Genomic DNA, 25,725 nt, shown 5'->3' with positions numbered 1-25,725 from the left:
AAAATAGAAAATGTCAAACTTATCAAAGCTTGAGTTTGATGCCTTAGACATATCGGGAACAAACTACACATCATGGGTTATGGACGTAAAAATAAATCTTGGATCATTGGGTATTCTAGAAACTTTAAAAGAAAATAATACTTGTTCCGATCAAGATAAATTAAAATCAATTGCTTTTATTCGCAAACATATTGATACCACCTTAAAACATATGTTTCTCACTATCAAAGATCCACATGTTTTATGGGAAAGTATCAAGAGTAGATTCGATAATCAAAAGGAAATATTACTTCCATCTGCGAGGGAAGAATGGAGAAATCTAAGGTTCCAAGATTTCAAAAAGGTAAGTGAATACAGCTCGGCCATGTTCAAGATCCGTTCAAAGCTTCAATTCTGTGGTCAAGAAATAAGTGATGCTGATATGATGGAGAAAACTTTCTCCACAATGCATTCTGCAAATATAACTGTGCAAGAAAATTTAAGATTGCAGAATTATAAAACTTTTTCCAAACTTCAAACTTATCTCTTAGTTGCAGAAGTTAATAAAGAATTACTGATGAAAAATCAAGAATCTCGTCCTACCGGTGCGCTAGCATTTCCTGAAGCTAATGCTATTAACAATAATAATAATAATAATAATAAAAGAAGAAATGCACATGGACGAGGGCGTGGAAGAGGTCGTAGCCATATTGGCCAAAACCATCATCATGGAAATTACCATAACAATAATAAAAATCATAACTATGTTCGAAATCACCCTTATGGTAATGGTCGTGGTGGTGGTCGTGGTCGTGGTGGTCGTGGTCGTGGACAAAGAAATAATAATCCACAAAATTATAAAATCCAAACACCATACAATCCCACAAATCACAATGTTGAAGAAGGCTCTTCAAAGAATGTTGAAGATTCTTGTTACCGATGTGGTAAAATTGGCCACTGGTCTAAAAACTGCTTAACAAATCAGCATTCTGTTAATCGGTATCAAGAATCCCTAAAGGGAAAAGGAAAAGAAGCAAATCTTGTGGATGACCTTGATACAAAAATCACTGAGCCAACTTGTGACTACTTTAATGAATAAATTTCTAATATCTATATATATATATATAGATATCCTATTATATGTTCTCGTTAAATAAATGGTTGTAGATTTTCAATCTACACCATATCTAGTTTACTACATATTTTCTTATTATGTGCTATCGTTTGCAACATGTTTTGAATGTAATATATTGATGAATTATATACTCATTATTTGTTTCTCATATTTTTTTTTGAAGTTCATGATGTATACTGCTGAAGTAAAAAAATCAGTCAAATGGTGGAGATATTTGTATTGCAGACAGTGGTGCCACTCACACCATACTCAAATCTAAAAAATATTTCACAGACTTGAAAGCAACGGAAGGAACTATACATACTATATCAGGTCCTGTGGACTTAATAAAAGGAATGGGAAAGGCAAAATTCATGTTACCAAATGGTACGAATTTTCTGATAAATAATGCCTTATTTTCTCCCATGTCAAAGAGAAATTTGTTAAGTTTCTCTGACATATACCAAAATGGATATGATTATCAGTCAGTGACAACAGAAAATGAAAAATATTTAAGTATCACTGATAAGAATCGTGTAATTGAAAAACTACCAAGACTTCATTCTGGTTTACATTATACACATATAAATGTACCTGAAGTAAATGTGGTAGTTAAAGAAAAATTATGTGATCCTGTAATGATCAGTTTATGGCATGAGAGATTAGGTCACCCAGGATCAACAATGATGAAAAGAATAATACAAAATACACATGGACATCCATTGGCGGATCAAAGGATCCCTCATGATGCACTTATCCCATGTACATCATGCTCACTTGGAAAGTTGATAATAAGACCATCACCTCTTAAGGTTGAAAAAGAATCACTAATGTTTCTTGAAAGAATTCAAGGTGATATATGTGGACCAATTCATCCACCATGTGGACCATTTAGATATTTTATGGTTCTAATAGACGCATCTAGTAGATGGTCTCATGTTTGTCTATTATCAAGTCGAAATATGGCATTTGCAAAATTTCTTGCTCAAATTATTAAATTGAGAGCACATTTCCCTGATTATACTATTAAAAGGGTGAGACTAGATAATGCCGGTGAGTTTACGTCTCAAGCATTTAATAACTTTTGCATGTCTATTGGGATTATTGTTGAACATCCCGTTGCCCATGTGCATACACAAAATGGTTTAGCTGAATCATTAATTAAACGATTGCAGCTAATAGCTAGACCATTGATAATGCGAACAAAACTCCCAGTATCTGTATGGGGCCATGCAATTTTGCATGCTGCATCATTGATTCGCATTAGACCAAGCGCAAGTCATACATATTCTCCTTTGCAACTTGCTTTTGGTCATCAGCCAAATATTTCCCACCTTAGAACATTTGGTTGTGCGGTTTATGTCCCTATCACACCACCACAACGCACTAAAATGGGTCCTCAAAGAAGGATGGGAATATATGTTGGATATGAAACATCTTCAATAATAAGATATATTGAACCCATGACGGGTGATGTTTTTACAGCACGTTTTGCTGATTGTCACTTTAATGAAACATTATTCCCTAGATTAGGGGGAGAAATAAAAAATAAAGAAAATGATGTTTCATGGTGTGAACCTCAATTAATGTATCTTGATCCTCGCACAAAAGAATGCGAGATCGAAGTTCAAAAAATAATGCATATGCAAGAACTTGCAAATAAATTGCCTGATGCATTTACAGATACAAAAAGAGTGACTAAATCATATATACCAGCAGCAAATGCTCCAGCTCGAATTGAAATTCCAAAAACTGGCAATAATGTTATTCTTGAGTCTTTGCCACGCCAGAAACGTGGGAGACCAATTGGTTCCAAAGATAAAAATCCTCGGAAAAGAAAATCAGCTGATAATGAGGTAAAAGAAAGTGTTCAAGAAGAACTACAAATAAATACTCCTTCTGCAGAGGAGATTGATGATGTCAATACGGAATTTTCAATCAATTACGCACATTCAAAAATATTATGGAACCGAAATGAAATGAAAAATCTTGATGAGATATTTTCATATAATGTTGCATATGACATCATGAATGATGATGATGATCCAGAACCAAAATCTGTCATGGAATGTCAAAATAGACATGATTGGGATCATTGGAAAGGAGCAATACGAGCTGAATTTGAATCACTCAATAAAAGAAAAGTTTTCGGATCTATCATTCTCACACCTAAAGATGTGAAACCTGTGGGATATAGATGGGTTTTTGTGCGAAAAAGAAATGAGAAAAATGAAGTTACAAGGTATAAAGCTAGACTTGTAGCTCAAGGTTTTTCTCAAAGACCGGGAATTGATTATGAAGAAACTTATTCTCCTGTTATGGATGCAATTACTTTTAGATACTTAATCAGCCTGGCAGTTTCTGAAAATTTAGAAATGCATCTCATGGATGTTGTGACTGCTTATCTTTATGGATCACTTGATAGTGATATATATATGAAGATACCTGAAGGATTTAAGGTATCAGAAGCAACCAATGCAAAACCCAAAGAAATGTACTCAATCAAGTTACAAAGGTCTTTATATGGGTTGAAACAATCGGGTCGCATGTGGTATAAACGATTAAGTGATTACTTGATAAGCAAAGGGTATACCAATAATCTTATTTGCCCATGTGTTTTCATTAAGAAAACAACATCCGGATATGTGATCATAGCTGTTTATGTTGATGATCTTAATATCATAGGTACAAATAAAGAGATCCATGAAGCCATTCAACTTCTAAAGAAAGAATTTGAAATGAAAGATCTCGGAAAAACCAAGTATTGCCTTGGTTTACAAATTGAACATATGCCTAATGGTTTACTTGTACATCAAACAACATATACTGAAAAGATTTTAAAACGTTTTAATATGGACAAGGCAAAACCATTAAGTACTCCTATGGTTGTTAGATCACTTAATGTTGACACTGATCCATTTCGTCCCTGTGAAGATCATGAAGATATCCTGGGACCAGAAGTACCATATCTTAGTGCAATTGGAGCTCTTATGTATCTTACAAATTGTACAAGACCTGACATTTCTTTTGCAGTTAATTTGTTGGCAAGGTTCAGCTCAGCTCCTACCAAAAGACACTGGAATGGGATCAAACACATATTTCGATACCTTCGAGGAACTACTGATTTAGGATTATTTTATTCTAACGAATCAAAACAAGATTTGGTTGGTTATGCAGATGCAGGTTATTTATCTGATCCACATAAAGCTAAATCTCAAAATGGATATGTATTCCTAAATGCAGGTACCGCAATATCATGGCGTTCTCAAAAACAAACACTTGTTGCAACATCATCAAATCATGCCGAAGTAATTGCATTACATGAAGCCAGTCGGGAATGTTTTTGGTTGAGATCAATGACACAACTCATTACTGATTCTTGTGGACTAGAACGCAATAAAAGTTCAACAACTATCTATGAAGATAATGTAGCTTGCATAACACAGATGAAAGAAGGGTATATCAAAAGTGACCGAACAAAACACATACCCCCTAGATTCTTCTCATACACTCAAAATCTCATTAAGGACAACCAGATTGAAATGAGATATGTTCAGTCCAGCAAAAACTCTGCTGACCTTTTCACCAAAGCACTTCCAACTGCTATTTTCAGAACACACGTTCATAATATTGGCATGAGGCATGTTCAGAAGATGTAACAACTCAGGCGTTGCCTACTTGAGGGGGAGTCAACTCTATGCTGCACTCTTTTTCCCTTAGCTAAAGTTTTATCCCAAAGGGTTTTCTTTAGCAAGGTTTTTAACGAGGCAGTACTAGTTATTCACTAATAAAATTATCATCCAAGGGGGAGTGTTATAAAAGTAATAATTGGATGATAATTTTATTATTATTATAGATATTGCATAGTATATTTTTTTGAGTATAAATAGGTGTGTTGAGTTAGAGTTTATTGTATGTATTTTTTGGTTAACAAAAACACTATCTCTCTCTAGATTCCAAATGCCACCAAACTCTCATTGTACATTTTTCTATAAATAAAAAACCAATTACTCATACCTTTTTGTTCAACCTTTGTTTTCTCCGTTTTACAGTATCTCTATCTCTATATACCTTCTACAGTCAAGAACCACTAAAGGTAGTTATAAGCCTACTGAATTATAACAAAAGTATATTTATTGTCTGTTTAATCTTATTATATATTTATACTTTATATTATATATATATATATATATAAAATAAGATTTTGATAATCGTCATTCAAAAGTACATTAATAAATAGTTATTACGAGTGTTGACGACTAGTGCGTTACTGTTGGAAGGCTTACCTCTTGATTATATCGTTATATGTTTTTTTAATTTGCTTCCGTGATTATGTTTTAGTATGATGTGTTGTGTGAATTTAAATTTTATGAATGATATAACTCATTTTTTTTTTTTTAAAGCAAGATAATTTTATTGATGTAATTAATATGGGTACGATACAGAAACCAACAAAAAGAGACTAAAATTACATATTCACCTAACAGTGCTAGTGCTACTACCACTATTAATTGTATTAACAGATTATGAACAAAGGAGCATGTTGCGCTATTAAAAATAAAAAGGAATCAAGCCACAAGGAATTAGTTGAGATACCAAGCTGAGAAAGGAAAAAAAAAAGATGTAGTTTGATCGAGCAGTGACAAAGTAACCTTTAAACTCTCCCAATTTACCTTGCTAGTAAAGTCTCCTCTTTTTGACACTATTAGTGAAATTAGACACAACAAAGCTCAAGAGTCACATTCAGGTAACATTTTTAACTGTGAAATTCTTGTAATTGATAAAAATAAATGTGCATCGTTTAAAGATGAACTCCAAAAAATCGATAGTGTGATGGTTAAGTTGGCGGCGGAAGAGTTGCCAACAAAATTGTCAAAAGCATGAGAATAGTCTCATGGAACACCCGCGGCCTAGGGAATATAACTAAGGGTCTTATGGCGGGTGTAATGGTCAACCATTTTCAAATACATTTTCTAGCAATTCAAGAAACAATTGTTAAGCAAATCTCACAAATGTTTGGCTCGCGTTAGTTTGCACTTCCTTTGGACGTTCTTTTTCCGGTAAGGTTATCAATAATACGTAGCCTTTTTTTGCTCTTCAAAAACTTCATCTATTTGGAAAAATGTGCTCAATTTAGATAAAGACGAGAACATGTCCAATATTGTCGGGCCAAATTGTTGAAAGTAGAAACTTCCATTATCTCATTTAAGCATACCGAGTCCCTCAGTCTAAATTCCATTAAAAAAGTCCGTTAAACCTTGACATGTGCCATACATGAAAGGGTAAATTCGTCTTTCACCTCCTAATTTGTCATCTAGCACCTCTTTTCTTCCCCACTTCACTACTTTTTTTCCAAACTAAAACCCATTGATCAAAATTAAAATCCAAATTTTTAAAAATCAACAATGAATTGTAACAAAATGAAACATCAAATTTTTAAACATCAACGATGCATATTTCTTCTGGCTGATTTAGTTTATGCTTCAAAATATGCCCGCGCGGCTTTTTACCTTCTTTTTTTTTTTTTTTTTTTTTTGGCAAAAAACAAAGAAATAAATAGAAGTAATCAAGGCTAGTCATCAAATTGTTGGCTTCACCCATTACAAAACATGCCCTCTTTTGATTATAATTTGGATTTGGATATAAAAAGCTAATTTATGTTTTCCAGTTTGACTTGTCTGATATAAAGAACAAACCATTTATATATAAAGGATGGGTTAAAGTGGTTCCCTTTGCTTGTTATTATTAGCATACGAGGCACGAGTGACGAGCAAAACTCTCTCTAAGACCGTTTCCAAACCTGACTGTGACGTTACAGGCAGTTGGTGCTCTTTTTGGCCAAAAAGTACAATCTAACTCTGATTGGACAGTGTGAGTTTCTGACATTTTTTAACCCAAAATGTCAGTTTTCAGTGTCAGTTTCAGTAGAGTCCACCAGTTTTTTATTTTTGCATTTTTATATATAATTTAATACATTATTTAATATTTGAAATAAAAATATATTCATTAATAATAAAAATAAAATACAAACGATTAAATAAAATAAGTAATAAAAAAACTTACGATCTAAAATAATGATAAAATTAAAGATTACATAACTAAAGACTAATTCGTAGGTCAAAATGACATTGGAAGATTCCAAATATGCTCGATTAAATCTTCAGTCAGTTGGTTGTGCACCGCCTTATCCCTTATTTCTCTTGTGACAATGTCTTGATCACGTCCTCTATTCCTAACTCGTTGGGCACGATTTTCTCTTTCCTCGGTTATAAACCTTTCTTCCCATTTACATAGCGCAAAATCATTGTCTTCTAAAATCATATTATGTAAAATGAGACAACATTCCATTACTCTTCGCATCTTGTTTACTTTCAAAGTCCGTGAAGGTTGACTTAAAATATAATATCGCCCTTGAAGAACACCGAATGCCCTCTCTATGTCCTTTTGTGCACTTGCTTGAAATCTCGTGAACTTAATCCTTGGTTCATCTGTGGGGCACGACATTCCTTTGATCAATGTCGCCCAATCGGGATATATACCATCGGCAAGGTAATAACCTTTGGTGTATTGATGACCATTAACCTCAAATGGTGCAGATGGAGCTGTTCCCTTCTTTAGTGCATCAAAAACCGTTGACTGATTCAAAACATTGATATCATTTTTGGAACCTGCCATTCGGAAAAAGGCATGCCAAAACCACAAGTCATATGAAGCCACCGCTTCAAGCATAATCGTCGGTTTCTTGTGATCACCCCTAGTGTATTGTCCTTTATAAGCGACAGGACAATTCTTCCATTCCGAATGCATGCAATCGATACTACCGAGCATACCCTTGAATTCATGCTTCTCCTCGTGTATACTATATAATCGTGCAACATCGATTGCTGTGGGAGATCTAATGTATCGACTTTTATATTGTAAGACCCAAATATTTATTGTACATAATGTATTTATGGTGTACGATGCGTATACGAAGTGTACGAAGCAGGTACGTGTTGCTTGCTCGAACGTCGAAGAAAACTGGACGTTGTTTGAGGTACAAAGTGTGTACGTATCTTTTCAATCCCAAATAAAATTTGAGTTGATGTTTCAAAGCCTTACCATTGGAAAGAATATCTTATTACGTTTCCAACGATATTTGGTTCATCAAAAACGGAGCTACGGTCAAAAAGTTATGGCCAAAACAAGTTTCTGAAATCTGACCTGCAGTGTGGAGCGGCGCGCGACCTTTTGGCGCGGCGCGCCGAATGGGTCTGATGCGTTTTTTTCAGCATTTTTAGTGTCTAAATGAAGGGTATTATGGTCCTTTCACTTGTGGACGGATTTGTGGCTTTTAGATCAGTTTTAGATCCACTTTTGGATCATTTTCAAGTCCACAAACACTCTCATCTTCAACCTCAAGTTCTAGAGTGAGAGTAGAGTGAGAAAGCTTGAGAAGAGGAAGAAGAAGCTTGGATTCTTCAAGTTTAAGCTCATTACTTGTGTTGTTGTTGTACTAGCTTCGTTTTCTTCAAAAGGTAAAACCCTAATTCGGATTTAGTTGTGTTAATTCGTTTATTATGCTAGGGTTTGTGTTAAAGTAGATGTAAAACCCATTTCTTGGAAGTTTGGGGTAAACGGGTTAAGTTTTAGTGCAAGAACCCTAATATTGGTGGGTCTAGGGTTGGATGATGATATTGTGGGTTTGTAAAACTAAATTAGTTGATGAAATCACTAGCTACTTGGATTGTTGGTGATTAGGGGTGTAAACTTACAATTTGGTGTTTTGACTAGTTTTAGGTCAAAATGGGTTTTTGAGTAAACAACCCTATAAATGGCGTTTAATGGCTAAAAGAGTTAAGATTAGCTATTTCGGGAACGCGGGAAGTGATTTCATAAGTTTTGGACTTGTGAGTATTGTTTTATGCTTAATAGGGTGTAAAACACACTTTAGGACCAAATGGGCGGGTCGTGTGTTTAAATGAGTGATCGAATGACCAAACCATGTTTAAATGATGTTGTTGAGGCATAATCACAAGTCATTTGTGATTATGAAGGTTTTCGAGCGAAAAATGGTTTTTGGTCAAAGTTGGTCAATAGGATGTTCTAGGAGAACATATGTATTGTTTAAGTCGAACAAGCATTGTGAGTAGCTTATTTGCATGTATACTTTGCGTAGGTGATTTGCGTGAAGTCGGTGGAAGAAGTTAAGATCGCGGGATACGTTCTTCAAGTATTTCAAGGTGAGTGGAATATTTATACGCTTATGTATATAATTTGGTTGCTTGTGTGCGGGGTGGTAAGTGATATCCGTTAGGATTCACTTTTCGTGGACCACATTTGAGTTGGGAAAAATATAGTGAGTGATATCCGCGTGGATAGCTCTTCGTTGGCTATATTCGTTTTGGATATGTAGCGAGTGGTTAATGTTTGACCTATCACTCTTCGTCGGCTACATGTGTGCGTTTGGATATGTGACGAGTGGTTAATGTTTGACCTATCACTCTTCGTCGGTCACATGTGTATATTTAGTTTGTGGCGAGTGATTAACGTTTGACCTATCGCTCTTCGTCGGCCACATGTGTGTTTGGGTAAGTGGTGAGTGTTAACCGTTTAGGGGTTCGCTCTTCGTTGGCCACTTATCGTGGGATGGTAAGCGGTTCCGCTTTTCGTCGGCCATCCTTGTGATTGAGGTAAGTGTTAACGTTTCGGTTGCACTTTTCGTCGGCCTCATAGTGCGTAGTGGTGAGTAGTTAACGATTTTGACCTACTACTCTTCGTCGGCCACTTACGCGTGCGATGGGTGGTGAGTAGTTAACGATTTTGACCTACTACTCTTCGTCGGCCACCATCGAGTCGAATGTCGACATTGGGTATATTGGGATGTGTAATTTTATTAGCATTGTACGTATTCGTTTTTGGCATGTATTATTGTTGAGATCTCTATGCTAATGATGTTGACTTGTTGTACGTACGATTAATCGTTTATTTGTTATTGCGGTTTGCTAATGTTATTGTGTTGTTGTGTAGGTGTATGCAAGTAATTGGATTATGTATGTATGCGTATAAGTATTGCATTCACTAAGCATTAGCTTACCCTCTCGTTATTTACATTTTTAGGTTCGAAGGCGGACGTGGCAAGGGTATGCTCGGGATTAGATGATTTTCCCATTTTGATGCTTGCTTGGATTCGACCTAGGATTGGGTAGTTTATCCCCAACATCATGCTCGTAGTTTGTTGGAACTTAAACTCATTGGGTCGAAGTTGTATTTTGTATTAAAAGGGGTATTTGGGCATATGTGGGCCCCGCGATGTAAAGCTCGTTTTAATTAATTAATCATGTTAGTTTTACTTATATTAATGTGTTGTAAAAAGCGTTTCGTCTGAAAGTGTCGGGAACGAGTCTATCTTTTTCGCATTTAAAAAGCCCGGAGACAGGCCGTTTTGGCGCGGCGCGCCAGATAGGGGGCGCGGCGCGCGGGGTCACTGTACAGCAATTTTTTTTTTTTGTTTGTATTTTCACGGGGTTTGGTCGAGGGTTGGTTTGGGTTGTTACAAGTGGTATCAGAGCATGGTCTAAGGGATTTAGGTGACTTGAGATAGGCGCCTAGACTTAGACTTTTGTGTGTGCTATTATCGGGACTTGTAGGATTACGGGTCGGTTCGGGTTTCTAGTTAGTGCCTTTGAGAATAGGTGCTTTAACTATGTGTTGTTTATGTTGATACTAATTGTGTTGTTTTGTGTTGAATATCTAGCGAAATGGTTGTTGTATTCATGAGTTCGGCACGGCGTGTGAGCGTAATAATGCGTCGCGAACATTATTACGGTTGCAAGCCAAGTCATGCAAGTGATGTACAACAAGTATTGGACTAGATGGGATGCACGAACGTTGGCATACTTATGTGATGTGATTATTGTTCGTGGCGGTGTATGTGATTTACTTGTGTTGCGTTCCTAACCAAGTTCATTTCTTAGAATGAAGACGAGGAACGGACATGATAATGGTGATCAAAGCGACGACTCCGAGTTCACGGCTAAGGTTGAGGCCATCATTAAACGTTATAAAGTGGAGTTTCTCGAGGATGTTAGAAAGGTGTTCCAGGAATCGGTTGATGGGCAAGTAACCGAACTAATCGACGAACGAGTGGATGCCGCGATCGAAAAGGCATTCGAGGCTAGAAACATTTACCCTCGTGGTGAAGGGAGCGATGGTAACGGTGGACATGGAAGGCGGGACTTCCATTACAAGAACTTCAAGGATGCTCAACCTCCTATGTTTAATGGGGTGAGGGATCCGTTGAAGAGTACATGTTGGGTTTCCGATATCGAGGGGGCTTTTCGTACTAGTGAATGTCCTCCCGAGAAGAAAACGAGGTACGGGTCTAGCATGTTACGTGAAGAAGCCAAGTTGTGGTGGGATGACAAGATTCAATTGTATGGCGAGGAACAATGTATGAGCTTGTCATGGGATGAGTTCAAAGAGGAGTTCTTTAACGAGTACCGAACTTTTTCCGACCTTGATAAAATCCGGGACGAGTTACACAATTTGCGACAAGGTTCGATGGACTTGGTTACTCTCAAGTCTACCTTCTTGGCAAAGACTCGTTTTTGTCCGGAGTATGTTGGTGACGATCACAAGTTGATGAAAGATTTTTACCGTACGATGAATGATGAATTGAAGGGTAAAATTAGTCGGGGAATGGCTAAGTCTTTTGAGGAACTATTCGAATTGGCTCGGGGTTTCGAACCGGAGGTGTCGAAGCCAAGTGTGTCTGATGTTAGTAAACGGAAGTCCGAGACTACGATGCATTCGAACAAGAAAAGTAAGAGTATTTCCGAGGGCCGCGGGAGCATGAAAAGGAGTGGCACCGGTGGTTTTGTACCCACGTGTTATAATTGCGGAGAACGCGGTCATATGTCACGCGAGTGTACGAATGCGAAGTCTAAAAAGGTTGTGTGTTTTAATTGTCGAAAGGAGGGACACCGAAAGTCGGCGTGTCCGGATTTAGTTGGTAAAGCATGAGAACCTGACGATGGTGTTCAGGTAATTTTTCGACTATCTTATTGAAACGTACTTATGTTTGTTGCATTTTGTGTTAGTGCGTAGTGTAATGAGGGGTAGTGTTCCTCATGGAATTACCCTATGTTGTTGATCCGGTTGTCGGGCGAAGGGCATAAGACTTGGTGCAACCAAGCATTCCTTGATATTTGGAAAATGTTTATACCAAGCCACATGGGTGGGTTTTGGTGTTCGAATGATAGAGCGTGTTCGCTCTCGTGTAGAGGTTGTTAAACCGAGAGGTTGTTAAACCGAGAGGTTGTTAAACCGAGAGGTTCGTCGGGTGGGTAAAACCCGAGAGATCTAGTGTTGATCTCGACGTGTATTGGTGAAGGAGTCTACATGACGCGACGTTAGGTGCCTTTTTCCATACCTACAAGCGTAGTGTTCGACTCCGATGGAGATGCGGTTATGTTGTACTTAGGGTACCGAAGATAAACCCTTAGGTACATAAGTGACTAGGTGAAACTTTGATTAGTTACGGCAATCGGAGAATTTGCAAGGTTAAAGTTTGGGTAAATTATGGTACACTTTTCGTTGGCCACGGTTGAAGTGTGACAAGTAGTAAGTGTTATCCGTTAAGATTCACTTTTCGTCGGCTACTTATTGGTGTGTGGAATGCATTTTCCGTTAGGGATCGTTTTTGTTTGGCCATGTGTGGGTAGAGGTAAGTGTGATCCGTAAGGATGCGCTTTTTGTCAGCCTCTTGTTGCGTAGTGGTAAGTGGTTAACGTTTGATCTACCGCTTTTCGTCGGCCACGTACGCGTAAGGATGTGGGGCAAGTGGTATCCAATCGTGAGGATTCACTTTTCGTCGGCTCCATTGTGTTGTTTATTGGCCATGTTATTGGTGTGTTGTTACTTTAGCGATGTACGTGATAAGGGTACGCTAAAGGGATTGCTAACTTGGTACGAGGATATGGAATGTTAGCTTGTTTATGTCATGCGGTCGAGGCATGAGTTTGTCCCGGTTCGGGGACGAAGCGAGACTTAGTGCTCGGTTTGGTAGAATTGGTGAATCACGGATGATGATTCTAAACAGAAAGGTAACTTTGTGTAAGGTCGCCTAAAGGATTTGTATGAAATCTTCGAATTTGGGGGAAATGTTGTGGACATCGAGTTTGGACGTATGTCGAAGGACCATGGATTTTGGTACTTGCTAATTTAAGTGACAAGGATCACGAGGACGTGATCGATTCTAAGTGGGGGAGAGTTGTAAGACCCAAATATTTATTGTACATAATGTATTTATGGTGTACGATGCGTATACGAAGTGTACGAAGCAGGTACGTGTTGCTTGCTCGAACGTCGAAGAAAACTGGACGTTGTTTGAGGTACAAAGTGTGTACGTATCTTTTCAACCCCAAATAAAGTTTGAGTTGATGTTTCAAAGCCTTACCATTGGAAAGAATATCTTATTACGTTTCCAACGATATTTGGTTCATCGAAAACGGAGCTACGGTCAAAAAGTTATGGCCAAAACAAGTTTCTGAAATCTGACCTGCAGTGTGGAGCGGCGCGCGACCTTTTGGCGCGGCGCGCCGAATGGGTCTGATGCGTTTTTTTCAGCATTTTAAGTGTCTAAATGAAGGGTATTATGGTCCTTTCACTTGTGGACGGATTTGTGGCTTTTAGATCAGTTTTAGATCCACTTTTGGATCATTTTCAAGTCCACAAACACTCTCATCTTCAACCTCAAGTTCTAGAGTGAGAGTAGAGTGAGAAAGCTTGAGAAGAGGAAGAAGAAGCTTGGATTCTTCAAGTTTAAGCTCATTACTTGTGTTGTTGTTGTACTAGCTTCGTTTTCTTCAAAAGGTAAAACCCTAATTCGGATTTAGTTGTGTTAATTCGTTTATTATGCTAGGGTTTGTGTTAAAGTAGATGTAAAACCCATTTCTTGGAAGTTTGGGGTAAACGGGTTAAGTTTTAGTGCAAGAACCCTAATATTGGTGGGTCTAGGGTTGGATGATGATATTGTGGGTTTGTAAAACTAAATTAGTTGATGAAATCACTAGCTACTTGGATTGTTGGTGATTAGGGGTGTAAACTTACAATTTGGTGTTTTGACTAGTTTTAGGTCAAAATGGGTTTTTGAGTAAACAACCCTATAAATGGCGTTTAATGGCTAAAAGAGTTAAGATTAGCTATTTCGGGAACGCGGGAAGTGATTTCATAAGTTTTGGACTTGTGAGTATTGTTTTATGCTTAATAGGGTGTAAAACACACTTTAGGACCAAATGGGCGGGTCGTGTGTTTAAATGAGTGATCGAATGACCAAACCATGTTTAAATGATGTTGTTGAGGCATAATCACAAGTCATTTGTGATTATGAAGGTTTTCGAGCGAAAAATGGTTTTTGGTCAAAGTTGGTCAATAGGATGTTCTAGGAGAACATATGTATTGTTTAAGTCGAACAAGCATTGTGAGTAGCTTATTTGCATGTATACTTTGCGTAGGTGATTTGCGTGAAGTCGGTGGAAGAAGTTAAGATCGCGGGATACGTTCTTCAAGTATTTCAAGGTGAGTGGAATATTTATACGCTTATGTATATAATTTGGTTGCTTGTGTGCGGGGTGGTAAGTGATATCCGTTAGGATTCACTTTTCGTGGACCACATTTGAGTTGGGAAAAATATAGTGAGTGATATCCGCGTGGATAGCTCTTCGTTGGCTATATTCGTTTTGGATATGTAGCGAGTGGTTAATGTTTGACCTATCACTCTTCGTCGGCTACATGTGTGCGTTTGGATATGTGACGAGTGGTTAATGTTTGACCTATCACTCTTCGTCGGTCACATGTGTATATTTAGTTTGTGGCGAGTGATTAACGTTTGACCTATCGCTCTTCGTCGGTCACATGTGTGTTTGGGTAAGTGGTGAGTGTTAACCGTTTAGGGGTTCGCTCTTCGTTGGCCACTTATCGTGGGATGGTAAGCGGTTCCGCTTTTCGTCGGCCATCCTTGTGATTGAGGTAAGTGTTAACGTTTCGGTTGCACTTTTCGTCGGCCTCATAGTGCGTAGTGGTGAGTAGTTAACGATTTTGACCTACTACTCTTCGTCGGCCACTTACGCGTGCGATGGGTGGTGAGTAGTTAACGATTTTGACCTACTACTCTTCGTCGGCCACCATCGAGTCGAATGTCGACATTGGGTATATTGGGATGTGTAATTTTATTAGCATTGTACGTATTCGTTTTTGGCATGTATTATTGTTGAGATCTCTATGCTAATGATGTTGACTTGTTGTACGTACGATTAATCGTTTATTTGTTATTGCGGTTTGCTAATGTTATTGTGTTGTTGTGTAGGTGTATGCAAGTAATTGGATTATGTATGTATGCGTATAAGTATTGCATTCACTAAGCATTAGCTTACCCTCTCGTTATTTACATTTTTAGGTTCGAAGGCGGACGTGGCAAGGGTATGCTCGGGATTAGATGATTTTCCCATTTTGATGCTTGCTTGGATTCGACCTAGGATTGGGTAGTTTATCCCCAACATCATGCTCGTAGTTTGTTGGAACTTAAACTCATTGGGTCGAAGTTGTATTTTGTATTAAAAGGGGTATTTGGGCATATGTGGGCCCCGCGATGTAAAGCTCGTTTTAATTAATTAATCATGTTAGTTTTACTTATATTAATGTGTTGTAAAAAGCGTTTCGTCTGAAAGTGTCGGGAACGAGTCTATCTTTTTCGCATTTAAAAAGCCCGGAGACAGGCCGTTTTGGCACGGCGCGCCAGATAGGGGGCGCGGCGCGCGGGGTCACTGTACAGCAATTTTTTTTTTGTTTGTATTTTCACGGGGTTTGGTCGAGGGTTGGTTTGGGTTGTTACATATATAAATCAATAATACATTTACAAAAGTTGTCTAAACATAATACTAATGTTTGCTCACTCATATGTAAATATTAATCGAGAGCATCAGTGCTCAATCCATAAGCCAACTGACGTATAGCTGAAGTACACTTTTGTAAAGTAGTAAACGACTGCCTACCAAGTGCATCATTTCTTTCTCTAAAAAAATCAAAATGTTCAGGAATATAATTACAATTAAATGTAGTTATACATTGAGCTATACGTAGAAATAAGTTTATGTGCATTCGAAACCGCCATTTAGATTTCTTAGCCGGATAAACTGGTGCGTCGGCAAAATAATCGTTCCAAAGACGTTGCACTGCTGACTCTCGATCTCTCGGAATGTATCCACGAACACTAGGAATACGAGGAACGGACTCGACTTCGGACTCTTCGTCCAATTCTTGAATAAGTTGGATAACACGAACATCCTCCGAATCGGAAGCTAGTAAATATGACTCCATCATTATTTTGAGTAAAATGCATAAATATTGAGAGAAATTTGTTGTTTTTATTGTGTAAAAATGAAATGAAAGTGTTAATATTTGTAATGGAAAAGAAAAAAATAATAATTAAAAAACAGTTATAAAGCCGTTGGATAACGGCTAGTCCACGTGGCCCAATCAAACAGCGACAACAAAAACTGACCTTTTTCCGTTGCAGTCCCGACTAACGCCCCGAAGTGACGAAAACTGACGCTGCGTTAACGGCAGTCAGTTTTCGTCAGATACTGCCAGCAAGGACTGACGCCGCAAACTCACGAAGGGTTGGAGGTGGTCTAATGAAGATTGTAGTACTTAATGAATATTAATTGTGACTACAAAATTATATAATTAGAATTCGATTCTGACCTGTTTTCCAATAAACTGAGTTTGAAGGTTCTATTGTTCTAATATCTCTTATAAGTTCAAAAAAAGGCAATTAGAAGTTCAAGTTGAGCTTTAGGTTGTAATATGACACTCTTAAACCCATATCCAACACTAACCCAAATAGAAGTATAAATGTAACAGACTTCATTGTATTTCTGGCAGATTGTTGTAAAATATGTTTGGAAGCACTCACTGCAACTCCTATTGGTTTACCTTGTGGCTGTGTTTTTCCTATTGGTTTACTTCGGTGGCTTTGGTGTACTAAACAATTTGGGGTTTTGCAATTTTAATTTTGATTTAGGGTTTGGTTAAGATTCAGATGAAGAAGGTAAAAAACGACGATTGTACCCTCACATGCAAAGCACGTGTCAAAGGTTGACGGACTTTTTTAACTGAATTTAGATGGAGGGACTCAGTATGCTTAAATGAGATAATGGAAGGATGTTGTTAACAAAAAAAATCGAAAGGACGCTATTAGCTTTTTGGTGTATAATGAAGGGACCAACGACAAAAAAAAAGTCATAAATAAATGTTATATTTACACCAGCTACAACAAATGGATATTCCCACTCGGGTCCCTTAGACCCTTGTTTTCTTATTAGATATTGGAACGATATCTGCAGTACATAATACAGCATTAAGCTTAATAGGTCAAAAGTCGCCGAAATTGTATACGGCTTTATTTTTGAGTCAACAACAAACGTCGATTTATTGGCGTCTTGACTCTTGACTGCCGTTTAGATCCTAAATTGAATTCCAGACAGGATTTAAAACCCATAGAAATTTGATTCTACCATTTTCATGGCGTCTCAATTTTATTTTTAATTTTATTTTACTATTTTTTTAGATGAAATTTCCTACTTATTAGCCGGAGGTTCACTCGGAAACAATTTTTTATCCGTCGAATAGAGAGTGATGACTTTCTCTACTTTTGAGAGTGTTTTCACTCTGGGTGAAAAAATGACTTGTTTTTATTATCGGATAGGGGAAGGATTGTCTACATTTCACCTTCCCCATACACCACTCATGTTGTATTGAGTTTTGTTGTGTTGTGTTGTATTTATTTATATTTATATTAATTTTAAATTAAAGATAAAATAGATAGATTATTAGTCTTATTGAAATACAACTTTTCTATAAAATGTAGAGAAATGACAGTTTTTCAGGTGAGCCAAGACCAGCCCGACCCACAAAAGTTTACCCATTTGACTGTTACCAACCCACCCATCTTTTTACAAATGAAATGAATAATGATTATTGGGTTTATATATGATGAATCCAAGATCAGAAATCTTACAGAGAATGTGTTGGCCAAAAAAAGCAAGTTTAAAAATGTTAGCACAATAAAGAAATCTCACAACTTTAATAGATTCGATTCAGAACCACAAAAAATATATCAACATAAAATCTGTTGATGGATCTTTTCCCTGCCATCCCATTTTTTTTTCCCATTGTTCAGATATCAAGTCACCGAGCTCTTGATCAGGAAGGAAACGTAGATGACCATAATACCCTTAAAGCCTCCTGGTAATTTATAATAAATGTAACTAATAAATGTGGAAATAATTTTATGTCCATCTTCATGCATACAAAGTGGGTTTGCATCATCTAACAAGTAACGTTTTTTTTTTTTTTTTTTACAGAAGTACCGATATGAATTCAATATTTTATCACCCAAATACTCATTAAAATTTCAAAATTTGCTCCAATACAATTACATCACGTAAGCACCAAATGTACGACATATATCACCAAGCACCACAAAATAGCCAATACAAACATTGTTGCCACAAAGGTAGATTGTATTGAATGATGTTGTATTACCTGATGTTCAATTCTAGTCGAATCGAAATAAACTTTTGTCCTGTTGTTCAGCCTACGCAGTCTCTCCTCCTGCAAAATCAAACATATAGCATTACATGATTACAACATCACTAGTCACTACTTTAGAATATCAATATTCAAATTTTGATGCTAAGTACTGTGGGTAATTCTGACCCATTTTAACTTATAAATGGGGCTCGATTCAGATTGTGAGTTTTCCATTAAAAATTGGGGCCAAACAAGTAGGAAAAAAAATTACCCTCCCCGTAACTTAATGAAACCACCAAAACCACGTAATTCATATATTATGCTGCACTATTTATGAAACAATATAACATTGTAGCAAAATTTGACACTCTATTTACTTGTACAAAAAATAAATGGGACAAATATTTCAGGTTGACTTAATCGTTGTTATCCTTCATGAGACTTTCATTGCTTGTAGTGAATCATTCCGCAGTTTCAAATTATTAGTAAAAATTATAATATGGTATCTGAATATATTGGTTTAACTTCAATAAAACAAGAGACAAATAGTTATAAATCAGCATTTTTCAGTAAAAGAGAAGCAAAATAGATTTAAAGTTCCCAAAAAAGATCAAACCCTTCAAGAAATTATCATAATGATATGTGAAATTTAGTGCTATTTATTTGTTAAACTAATTTATAAACACTACTATTATTTAGATAATTTTTCTCTAATATGTTACTTACGTTAGCTTTGTTATCAAGTAACTTATTTACAACATTTGCTCTAGCATTAGGTAACTCCGCTGCATCCAACTACCATTCATCATCCTCAATTGATCAATATTCTCAACTATACCCGTATTGACACCGAGAGGTGACAGATAGCCCGACCCATTCTTTTTACCTTTTGATTAAATCAAGACCCATATGTAAGAAGTACCTTCTAGCCGCACTTGAGGTACTTGTTGTAAGCTTTCAGCTCAAAGCTAAGGTATAATTTGTTTTCGAGCTCAAAGCTAAGGTATAACTTGTTTTCGAGCTCAAAGCCTGCAACAATTACCTCAAGAACGGCTAGAAGAAACTTCAAAGACATGAGTCTTGATTTAATCAAGAGTAAAAAAACAAGTTGGACTATCGCTCACCTCTCAGTGCCAATACGGGTATGGTTGAGAATATTCATCAATCAATTTAGGATGATGAATGGTAGTTGGATGCAATGGAGGTATGCTAATGATAGAACAAATATTGTAAATTAATCACTTGATAACAAAGCTAAGGTAAATAACAGATTAAGAAATATTACCTAAATAATACTATAACAGTGATTATAAATTAGTTTAACAAATAAATAGCACTAAATTTCACATATCATTACGATATTTTCTTGAAAGGTTTAATCTTTTTGTGTACTTTGAATATTTCTTGATTCTCTTTTACTGCAAAATGCAAATTTACGACTGTTTATCTCTCTTGTTTTTTCAAAAGTTAAACCAATACATTTTAATACCATATTATAATTTGTACTAATAATCTGAAAACTGCAGAATGATTCACTACAAGCTCAAGAAAACCTCGTGAAGTTGTAACAATCTGTGCTGCAAAAGAGATTACACAACAATCTGATTTTACAAGCTTCATTGTCTACTTTTACACTATACTCTAGCCATTGGAATTCATCAAACAAAGTTGGAACAAAACGACTATCTATGAGCCCTACTTTTTTTGCCGGGAACACATGAGTCATGACCACGTGGTTGAAAGTGTCCTCTTTGCAAATAAAGTCTTCTAATTTCGTCTTTTTGATTGAGGTCATTGTGTAATATATTTTTTCTACCCGCGAGATCCCAATGAAGATCATTTATATCGATTCTTTTGGGCATTGAAGGAGTAGAGCTAGTTTGTGGAAATTTTTTAAAATCGTTTTCATTTGAAGGTTCTTCCCCATCAAATGACACTTTTCTTTTTACAAAACTTTATAGGTTGGTTTGCATCTATATATAATCATAATCAACATCTATTATGAAGTTATACATTTAATATATTTAATTACTAAAATACATGGTTGTCTAATTAATTTATGAAGTCAGTATAATTTATTTATTTATTTTTTTTGACTTCTTTTGCCTAACATATGTTCAATTGCATCTCTTTTGATCAACTTTTGCAAAGTGCTTTAAAAGTTCTAAGCATTTGAACAAGCTTTGGATGACTCTTTGCAGAACTCGGAATTACTCGACGAGTACTTGGTTTTTGCAACTCACTTGGGGAGTACTCGGTCAAACTTGATCAAGACACGATCAAACTCGGTCAGGATTACTCGGAAAATCAGCCACGGAAAATAGTCAAAATTGGTCAAAACCCAGTCAAAATCGATCAAAGTCAAATTTGGTCAACATCTAAGTACTCTCCGAGTTGTCGAGTACTCCTAAAAAGTCCCGACCGAGTAGCGATTTTTGCAACCCTGCTCTTATCCCACATAACCAACTTGACGCCCGCCCATTCTCTTTCTAGGTATATCTTTTAGTCTAACCCATAATGAATGAAAAGCAACCAATATCAACCCATATGTACGTATTAGGTAAATGAGTCAAAATTGACACATCTAACAGCTAATAAAACAACATTAATATAAATCATGGTGAGAATGTCAGATATATGGTTACCTCTGAATCCACGAGCGTATTGTTGGTTGTAAGATACGACTCATTGTCCGAGCATATAGTGGCATTTGTCCGAGCATATAGTGGCATTTGCATCAACATTTTCCTTGCTATTCCTTGTTCAGGTTGCTGCAGTTGAGTACAATAGTAAGTCACGATGACTAAATACTTTTTCTTAGATCAAGAACATTAAGGAGTTGTTCAGCATATATGCTTTGGCTAGGAGTAGATAAATAATCTCAAAAGACCAATCACCTTATCCATGAACTCTTTTAGGTAAAGTCTACAACGAACATAGACCTTGTGATCCTCAAAGTTAAAGTTAACCGCAAATGTGAAATCTACATCAACACAAGGCTCGAGTGTTGAGTGCACAATGTATCTGCCAAACAACACAAGTCAATTCACTAAATTTGTACATGATAGAAGTCAAGGTTGCAATTCTCGCTAATCGGTGAGTACTCGGGACTTTTAAGGAGTACTCAGAAGTTGACCATGTTTAACTTTGACTGTTATTGACCAAGTATTGACCAATTTTGACTGAAGTCTGAGTTGTGGCAGAGTTTTGACCAATTTTTCGAATAATCCCGAGTGTTGGCCAAGTTTTGAGCAATTTTGACCGATGTTTGACCAAGTTTGACCGAGTACTCGCCAAGTACTCCTCGAATTACAAAAATCAGGAAATTACGAGTTCTGCAACACTAATATAAATAAACAATAAGATAAACCACATAATATAGAAGAAAATAAGACAACTTTCATAAGACAACTTTCTCTTGGATGCAAGACCCAACACACAACCATCATTTTATGCCGTTTTCTACAATACCAAACATTAATGTATGTAAATAAACAATAAGAGTTTGCAAAACGGCATGTAGAGCAACAGGTTAAAACAGGAATTTTGGTGAAGGTCGAAATCAGTAGGGTTATGTTAATCCAAAACAATTTTTCTAATGAGGGTTTTAACGGTTGTATGCATTAAAAATACATACACTTTGGGCAACGTTTAACCCATTTAAACCCTCTAATTTTTGACCACATAAGTTGACTTGGCTCATTTGATATGTAAATAGTAAATAGGACAAAAGACTCAAGTACATTACATCTCCACCCATTTAACAATAAATAGGTCAAGACTGCAACATACATAATTTATGCCAGCATTAATCAATATCAATCTCATTATTATTATTGTAAAAATAAGAACCATTTTTTACCTCCATTTTCAATTTCTCACTTAACAGCTCTTGAAATATGGAAGCTGGGAGAAAATATGGTTCCATTCACCAAAGCAATCTCTCTCTTTTATAGAGGAGTGAGTCATAGTTCTAGATACTTCTATTCCCTAGTACAACCATCTTCAACCAACCAATAGAATAACAAACAAACAGAAAATCAGTTGGGAATATTTTCTGGGACCACAATCTGCTTTGGGGACCAGTTCCTGTTGCTGCCACGTTCTCTTTGATTTTGTCTTTTATCTTCATTCATAATTCCTTGGTATTTCAAGCTTCATTACCAACTAAATAAAACAATGTAATAAAAACTACTACTACAACCACACACATATATGTTGCATATCGATACAAACATAAAGCATCTGGTTTGGTTTATTGAAAGCAAGTAAAAATCGAATGGTAATGGCTTAAGCCACCCATTTAAGTAAGTTGTATCCTTGGCTAAATTTAGGGTCACCAAACAACCCCTCCCTCAAAATGAGGGATCACAACCATAGCTTGAGTTTTTATCAGTCAACATATCACATATCAGGTGGTTGTGTAATCATACGTTTTTCCTTTGGCATGATAATCGTATCACCAACTAATGTGTTCAAAATGATTAGGGAAGTCATATTGATACAAGAAAATTAATAGTAATACTGCATCCAAAAATAAACATACCCAAAATATACCACCAATGTGTCAATACGAATCACTGACACAGGTTTATGAAATTACAACATAAAATTACCGCAAGATGTAATTATTTATATACCAAATATCCACAGTGACAAAAAATGCCTTCTTCAAAGTTTTCACGGGATAGTGGAACAGTTTAAAGTTCTCGCTTCTGACAAGATTACGATGAGCTCGAGCATTTAATTCGGTGGATGTCCGCCAATAATACATTTGCACAACCCTTGATGCTTTAAAAGTTTTATTACGTACTGGTGTTGAGTATAATGAAGTGTCCTCTTTTATCGATGATGTGTATGTAAATGGAATGTTCTTACTTTTGAGCTATAAAGAGACGTTACCGGAAAAAATTGTAATACCTTGTATTGAAATATTGGCTGATCTTACATCAGACAAATTTTTCATGGAACACATATGTGTATGTAAATGGATTGATCTTACATCGGATCTTTATCTTGGGAAAGTTGTGGATCACATGACATCACTATGTTTTGACAACAAAGAGATGATAAGTAATTTCCATGTCCAAGGGATCTTCGAGAAGATACTTGTCACTTTTAAAACAACACTTGTTCCAGGAAAAATTTGTCTGTGTAAGATCAGCCAATATTTCAATACACGATATTACAATTTTTTCCGGTAACGTCTCTTTATAGCTCACAAGGAAGAACAATCCATTTATATACACATCATCGATAAAAGAGGACACTTCATTAGACTCAGCACCAGTACTTAATAAAACTTCTAAAGCATCAAGGGTTGTGCAAACGTATTGTTGGCGGACATCTACCGAGTTAAATGCTCTAGCGTATCGCAACCTTTTCAGAAGCAAGAACTTTAAACTTGATGGAACTTTAAACTGTTCCACTATCATGTGAAAACTTTGAAGAAGGCTTTTTGTCACTGTAGTTATAATTTTTTTGTCACTGTTTATGAAGAAGGCATTTTTTTGATAGGTTTTTGTTTTGTTTTCTCGCAGAAGATGTAATTATTTGAGATATTTTTTTGTTAACAGCTTTCTGCATTTTCTTCTTCTGAGTACTTTAGAACTTTTGGATTGCTATGCGCCTTAAATGAATTTCTTCCCATAGCCACTTTCTTCGTTTGCATCCGAAAATTGGGATAATCCACGTCTAGACGCTTATCATCTTCAAAGTTTTATTATCTTTAAATGTTACAATCTCCTTCAGAATGTCTAGAAATCATAAAGTTGCCTACATCAAAGTTCAAATTAGATAAGCCATATATGGAAAATATTTATAACCACCATGGTGTAACAATGTAACAATGAAATGCTATCAATGTAATAACCAGTGTTGTAAAAAACCCGATTACTCGCCGATTAATCTCCGATTAATCATTTTTAAGAGCAATCCGTTCCGTTTTTCCAAAATCCGTTTAATTAATCGGTCAACGTTAATTGATGGGTCAAAATCGAATTTTGTAATCAAAGTCGGTCAAAGTCAAAATTGGTCAGCATTTTAACATGAATTTAAACTAGAAATTTATAGTTTTTGAATAAAATGAACAAATTTAGACAATTATGTTAACGTTTATTTTTATTTTTATGATTTTCTTCTATATTTACACATATAATTTTTGAAATTTAATATTTAAATGTATAAAGTACAATTCGATTAATCCTCGATTAATCCCCGAATTATGCATTAATCCTTCCAAAGACCTGACCGATTAATCCCCGAATAGCGAATTTTGCAACCTTGGTAATAACCACTAACTAAGGTGTCAAAGAACTAAAGTAGTCAGTCATGAATAATCTGAACATGTGACTAATACATCAAAATAATTATGAACAAATAATAACATTATATAAGTACATTTACAGCAACTATAAAATATAATTATCACACGTTAAAAGGCGGCATCCATGTACACTTTAGCTTGAAGTAGTAGGTCACCTAAATGTTTGAATGTTGTAGACACTTTTTACATGCATTTTAACTGCAGGTATGTAATACTCCGTATAACATGATAAAGCTCCAATAACAAATTCCCATCAACATAGATTATTTTAGTAAGTTCGTAATTTTGTGTGAAAAGGATTCCAGTAGACTAATATGTTGATATGACATTTTAAGTCAGACCACATACTACTTGATAAAACTCTAAAGCAATAGAATCTTGAATTCCTATACTAAATTTCTATGCATATTCAAAAGCTTCCCTTTACCAATTAACAATTCTTGAAAACATTTTACATTGGATATAATACTACTTTTGAATGGTTTGCACAATCTTTATATACAATCAACAATAAATAATACAATACTGCTTACTTGCATTCTCAATTGTTAACCACTAAGCTTAAAAAACATACCTTTCCAGACTATATATATAAGATCAATAGCATATTGCAACACAAGTTACACAACATAACTTATAAAACACATTTAAGACACCTTTTATAGTTCTTTGCAATAACAATAACTTACAAACAACTGCAAATTACTACCTTTTTAACACTTTGAGAATTACA

The 25,725-nt window shown here is 36.0% G+C and overlaps 3 protein-coding genes across 4 annotated transcripts; all 3 read right to left on the bottom strand.

The window, feature by feature from the left end:
- Nucleotides 1–7,210: 7,210 nt before the first annotated feature.
- LOC139870587 (protein ALP1-like) lies at nt 7,211–7,900 on the bottom strand. Its single transcript, XM_071858369.1, has one exon. The coding sequence runs from the start codon at nt 7,898–7,900 to the stop codon at nt 7,211–7,213; it is 690 nt and encodes a 229-aa protein (XP_071714470.1).
- Nucleotides 7,901–16,039: 8,139 nt separating this feature from the next.
- Nucleotides 16,040–16,450, bottom strand: LOC139870586 (uncharacterized). Its single transcript, XM_071858367.1, has 2 exons — nt 16,239–16,450; nt 16,040–16,145 (listed from the first exon to the last, which is right to left on the bottom strand). Exons 1-2 carry the CDS (start codon nt 16,448–16,450, stop codon nt 16,040–16,042), a joined length of 318 nt encoding a protein of 105 aa, XP_071714468.1.
- Nucleotides 16,451–18,099: 1,649 nt separating this feature from the next.
- Nucleotides 18,100–23,268, bottom strand: LOC139872566 (uncharacterized). Of its 2 annotated transcripts, XM_071860466.1 has the most exons (5): nt 22,530–23,268; nt 21,565–21,691; nt 21,313–21,438; nt 18,680–18,748; nt 18,100–18,379 (listed from the first exon to the last, which is right to left on the bottom strand). In XM_071860466.1, the coding sequence occupies exons 2-5, from the start codon at nt 21,571–21,573 to the stop codon at nt 18,338–18,340; spliced, it is 246 nt and encodes an 81-aa protein (XP_071716567.1). In that variant the 5' UTR covers nt 21,574–21,691; nt 22,530–23,268; the 3' UTR covers nt 18,100–18,337. The 2 variants fall into 2 exon arrangements, with proteins under 2 accessions (XP_071716567.1, XP_071716566.1); XM_071860465.1 differs by lacking the exon at nt 18,100–18,379 and having other exon boundaries at nt 18,534–18,748.
- Nucleotides 23,269–25,725: the final 2,457 nt, after the last annotated feature.

Source organism: Rutidosis leptorrhynchoides, chromosome 10 (assembly GCF_046630445.1).
Source record: "Rutidosis leptorrhynchoides isolate AG116_Rl617_1_P2 chromosome 10, CSIRO_AGI_Rlap_v1, whole genome shotgun sequence".
Taxonomy (NCBI): Eukaryota; Viridiplantae; Streptophyta; class Magnoliopsida; order Asterales; family Asteraceae; genus Rutidosis; species Rutidosis leptorrhynchoides.
This window is presented reverse-complemented; position numbering and strand designations above follow the sequence as displayed.